This window comes from Sarcophilus harrisii, chromosome 6, assembly GCF_902635505.1.
Source record: "Sarcophilus harrisii chromosome 6, mSarHar1.11, whole genome shotgun sequence".
Lineage (NCBI taxonomy): Eukaryota > Metazoa > Chordata > Mammalia > Dasyuromorphia > Dasyuridae > Sarcophilus > Sarcophilus harrisii.
The window spans coordinates 184,950,126-184,955,836 of NC_045431.1; the positions used below are offsets into that span (position 1 = coordinate 184,950,126).

Below are 5,711 nucleotides of genomic sequence, written 5' to 3' on the forward strand. Positions count from 1 at the left end.
ATGAGAGGATTGGACCAAATCAGAGGTGTCAAATATTGTCTGTGACCCACAATACTCCCAAGTAGGCCCCAAAGCAGATTAAGCATAATGAGAAAAATTTAACAAAATAAATAAAAATAAATATAGAAAACATGAACACAGTTTTCTTCTTCAATATGCAATCTGCAGGTATCCTTCTGTATAGTTTCATGGCTCCACTTCTATCTGAATTTGATACTACTGAATTAGATATCTTTCTCTGAGTTAATAAAGCTATTTGCATTGGTATATTGATTACCTACTGCAATATAAGATCCATGAAGGCAAGGATGTTATCATAACTAAATTTATATAGGTCTCTAAGCATACTGCAATAGATAGAATTCTGTTTCTTGCATTCAGTTCTGATGTTCAGGTTTATAAATGCTTTGGGAGTTCAGGGATTAAAATTCAATTTGAGAGAGGATATGTCTTAGCAGAAAAACAGAATAAAAGAATCACAAAATTAAAAAGGACCTCAGAGACTATCTAAACCAACACATACCTGAACTAGAATCCTCTCTACAATAACCTCAACAAGATTTCCTTTAAACACTTCCTTTATGACAGCCCACTTCAAGACAACTCTAAGCTAGCTTGTTTCCCCATATTCCAAACCTACATCTACCTCTCTGTAATCTCTACACATTGTTCTTAGTTCTTGGTCAAGCAGAAGGTATCTGATTTCTTTTTCATAAATCATCATTTCAAATACTTGAAAACAGATATTGCCCTCCCCACACCTTTTGTTTTCTAAACATTCCCAATTTCTTCATCTGATTCTCATACAAATTGATCTCAAGATCCTTTCTTGAGATCTGTTTTCCCTTTAGAGCCTTTCTAAAATGTGACAAGCAGGAGAAAAGAAAGGATGAAAGAGATTATAAAGTATTGGCCTAGAAACGGAAGAGTTTAGGGCTTATAGGTGGCATTTTTATTGATATTGACTGAAATCAGGGGTTTCAGGAAAGAAAGACAATTATAGGAAGTGAACAGAGTTGTGAATATGATATTTGGGAATTTACTTCCAATTACTTTTGGTATTCCTATGCCTTAAGACTTAGTTCATGTCCACAGTTTGAATGCAGCTTAATTGAACTCTGTGTGTGAATGCATAAATTTATTTATGTATTTATAATATATATATATATATATATATAGAGAGAGAGAGAGAGAGAGAGAGAGAGAGAGTATGTGTGTAGGTGTGTGGGTGGGTTTATGTGTATGTATATATATATAATATATTTGTGTATATGTGGGTACATATATGTATGCATTTGGTCTGGGGACAGAGAGAGAGAAGAGGAGAAGGAAGAGGAAGAAGAAAGAGAGATTGAGACAGACAAAGACAGAAAAAAAGACAGAGACCGAGAGGGAGGGAGAGAGAGAAAGAGAGAAATAACTAGAGATTTTATATATGTGTGTGCGTGTGTGTGTGTATACACACACACGCACACACACATACATACACTCACAATATGAAGAGAGAGCCAGCCTCTGGTGTCTAGAAGACTAAAGAAGACAGAAGAAACTCCCCCTTTTTTCTGGTCTGCTCCCCCACCAGGCCTGCCCAGGAAGCCCCCCCCCCCGGGCCTACTCAGGAAGCCCCCCGCCCCAGGCCTGCTCTCATTCTCTTTCTCTTCTGCCTAGGAAGATTCCCCTGGGCCTACACAGGGATCCCCTCTTTCTAATACGTCCGGGGACAGGAACAGAAGGGGCCGGGCCAGGTCTGGGGATAGAGACTCCCCTAATCTGCCCAGGAACCCAGGGTCTTAAACTGTGGGTCCCAAGGCCACACAACTGACTGTGGAGATCGAGAAAAGGGCGATCTGTTGTCAGTAAATGTTTGATTTGTGGATCTGTTTGATATATGTCTGTACAGCCGGAGCCACATAAACATTTCTCAGGGGGAAAGGAGGTTGGGTGGGAAACCCCGTGTAGGAACCCCTGCTGAGGAGATCCTTCAGCGTTATACAGGAGGCCCCTCTGTCTAGTCTGCCCCTGCTGCTGGAAAGAGGGGGCCCTTCCTGGCCAAGAGCCAGTATGGGAGACCCTCCAGACCTCCCCAGGGTCCCCTTTTTTCAGGGGGTCTCCCTTCCCTCCCCACCCGAGCAGGAGTCCTCTCATTTTGCTCTGCCCAGAAGATCCTTTAGGGATACACAGGATCCCTTCCCCAAGAGCCCCCCCCCCCCCCATCCTGGGGCTCTCTTCTGGCCGGCTGAGCAGGTGCCCCTCCCCCGCTCAGCCCCTGTCCTCACGGTGCCCAGGCAGGCTGGGGGCAGCACTTCCTGTTCAGCCTCACTTCCCTACAGCCTCACCTTGGCTCAGGCTGAGCTCGGGCCTGTGGCGCTGGCTCCCGCCCTCCCACCCTCCCACCCTCCCTCTCTCGTCACCTTCCTTCCTCAGGGCTCTGGGGGCCCCCCAGAGAGGGAGCGGGGGGGCAAAGAGTCCGAAAGGCTCCCCACACCCAGAGGGACGCCCCTCCCCCGGGCCAGGGGCCCCTGTGGAACTTTGAGGCCTACCTGGCAGCCGAGGCCCAGGCCTGCCCCACCACCAGCCCGGAGGCAGGCCCGCCGCCTCGATGGGGACCCTGCTGAGGAGGAACCAGGAGCCTGCCTCCCTGCTTGGGGAGAGCTCGGAAAGGGGAGAAGGGGCTGCCGAGGACCGCAGGCCTGAGGGGGGCCAGAGTGTGGCAAGTGGAGAAAGCTCTGTGGAGCCGCAGAAGGCGGACAAGGGGGAAAGTGAGGAGCCAGAGGGGGACAAGGCGGGCGAGAAGGCCTCTCGGGAGGAAGGGACTGTGGGCGAGGAGAGGAAGATGGCTGCCCCAGGGGCACTGGCGGAACTAGAGAGCTCCAAGATGGAGAAGGCCTCAGTGGGGGAGAGGAGCTCCCTGGGGACCAAGAGCTCCATGGGCATCAAGACCTCGGTGGGCTGGGACACATCTGTCACTGGGGAAACCTCCCAGAGAAGGAAGAGCTCCCTCATCAGAAAGCATCTGGCAAATGAAAGTCCTGGCAAGAAGCTGGGCCTTAACGCCGGCAAGCAGTTTCTGATAAGAAAGATAAAAAGAAAGAATTCTTTAAGCAGCAAGAGTTCTGGGGCTAAAAAGAGTATTTTGGCAGACAGCACTTCTGTGGCCGGGGGGAAAGTGATTACCAGGGACACTCCGAGGGGGAGCAGGAAATATTTACGAAGGAGGCGATCAATAAAAAGGAAGACAGGGAGGAAACAATCTCTGGGATCATCGAGGAGTTCCAAATTGCACGGTTCTGTAGATGAAGGGAGTGATACAGAAGAAAAGGATTTTGTGAAAGAAGCTGATTCTGTGGGAGGGGAGCCTCCTGTGAAGGAGGGGAGTCATGTCGAAAGAAAGAGTTCTATCAAAAGCAAGGTTGTGGAAGGGGAGAGCTCTAATAATGAGGAGACTCCAGGGACAGGCAAGAGCACAACTGAAGAGGAAACTTCTGAGAGCACCGAGAGCTCTTTGGAAGAAGAGGTGGTTCTGAAAGTGGAGGGGGTTCCAGTGGGAATTGAAAGTTCAGGTGAAGAAAACAAATTTAAAAAGGAGAGTTCTGAGGGAGAAGAGAGGGTTTTAGGAATGGAGAGCTCTGAAGGAGAAGACAGATTTGTAGGAATGGAGAGCTCTGAGGGAGAAGGGAGACTTATTCCGGAAAAGGAGAGCTCTGAGGGAGAAGGGAGACTTATAGAAAAGGAGAGTTCTGAGGGAGAAGGAAAACCTATTATAGAAAAGAAGAGTTCTGAGGAAGAAGAAAAACTTACAGGAAAGGAGAGTTATGAGGAAGAAGAGAAACTTAGTAAAGAAAAGGAGAGTTCTGAAGGAGAAGAGAGGCTTGTTGATAGAGAGAGTTCTGAGGCAGGCAATGGTCCTGAGAAAGAAGAGGATCTTGTGGCAAGGGAAAATATCGAGGATGGAGAAAGATCCACAGAAATTCAGAGTTCTCAGGAAGGAGAGAGCTCAAAAGGAAAAGAGACTTCTGTCAAAAAGAAGAACACTAGAAGAAAGAAGAGCTTTAGTAAAAGGAAGAATTCTTTGGGAAAAAAGAGTTTTACAGCAGGGGAAAATTCTAAAGAAAAGAGAAATTCTGGGGAATGGCAGGGTTCTAAAAGAAGGAAGAGTTATGTATTTAAAAAGGGTTCTCTCGGAAAAAAGACTATAAGTGGGGAAGGTGTGAAGGGAAGGAAGAATTCTATGGAGCAGAAGAGTTCTAGGGAAAAAAGTTCTGTGAGGAAAAAAAGTGTTGCGGAAGAAAAGACTGTTCCTGTGAAAGAAAGTTCAGGAGAGGACAAATCTACAGAAGGGATAACTACTGGGGAAGAAAAGCATTCTGGAGAGGAGGATGATTCTGGAGAAGCAATTGTCAAAGTGGAGAATACTGTGCAAGGGGAGAGTCATAGAAAGGAACTTTCATAACATTGAGTAGGAAGAAAAAATGGACTTTGAGCAAGATAAACAATGGAGAAGATTCCTGAGAACTAAATAATCATTAAAATACATTTCTTTCTTTCTACATTCATGTTTTGGCACCCTAGAAATATACCAGTTCCCAACCTAGTTCCAGGGTCCTCTAACAGTACCAGATTACTTTCTGAGGAAACTTAAAGGGCAGAACAGGCATAATAAATAACCACCTCAGAGAAGGACAGAAGAATCAAATAATAGAATCAAAAGACCAAATTCAGCGCTGTGCCTGGCACATAACTAAGTTTTAATTAATTAAACAAGTACCCAAATAGGAATCCCATCATAGTATCCACATTGCAGTGAGCCTACCACCTCTGAGATAGCCCAAAAAATATGCAGAGCATAACATAAGGCTGGACAAGATAGACTATGGCTTGTCCCTCTCCCTTTCTGAGTGGCCCTGGTCTATCCCCAGAACTCAGAGATATGATCCTACATAAATGGACTAAATTTTTTAAAGGGCCATTTTTGTATGCCACCTATTAATCATCTCCTGATGAATTCCTCATATTCCTAAATTCAATGGGATCTTAGCAGTCATCTAGTTTTACTCCATACCAAAAATCCCTCTACATCAGCCCATAGGTGGTCATGAGGTACCTGCTTGAAGACCTTTAATTATAGGGAGCTCATCACCTCATCAAGACATCCCATTCAATTTCTGTTTAGTTCTAATGACTAAGAAATGCTTTTGACTACTTTCATCAAGTTGCTTCCTTATAACTTATAATCATTTTATTCCTAGTTCTCCCCATACACACCCACTCCAGAAGCTAACCAGAACAATGACTCCTTATTTCTTTCTGTTAGTTGTTATGTCAGTGGACTCCTTCATTTCCTTCAGTCCCCAGTCCCCCAAGAAATATGGCTTCTCTCTAATTCAAGACTACACAAGCCGACCAAATATAATCTTTTTAATCAGGAAAATTCCATGGGAGAGTTATATGGAATTTTAGAAAATATCAGAAAATAAGTCATTACTGGCCAGAAGCAGCATTAAGTATTATTCTGACTGTTTTTACTTCAGCAGATAGATGGGGGGAGTGAAAATTAATATTGTGCTTTACAATAATATAATAACCCACCTGTGTTTCTTTCTGTGAATGCATTTGCCCCAATAGGAGCTTCCATGAGTAAATTACCTAGCCAAAAGAATCTTTTGGAAACAAACTAGCAAAAAAGTATCTAGAATTTCAATCTTTCCACGCAG

At 44.8% G+C, this 5,711-nt stretch overlaps 1 protein-coding gene across 1 annotated transcript; it reads left to right on the top strand.

Moving 5' to 3' along the window:
• The first annotated feature begins 2,284 nt into the window (after positions 1–2,284).
• LOC111721391 (sodium/potassium/calcium exchanger 1-like) lies at positions 2,285–5,382 on the top strand. The gene has a single exon (XM_023506127.2). It carries the CDS (start codon positions 2,600–2,602, stop codon positions 4,448–4,450), a length of 1,851 nt encoding a protein of 616 aa, XP_023361895.1. The 5' UTR covers positions 2,285–2,599; the 3' UTR covers positions 4,451–5,382.
• Positions 5,383–5,711: the final 329 nt, after the last annotated feature.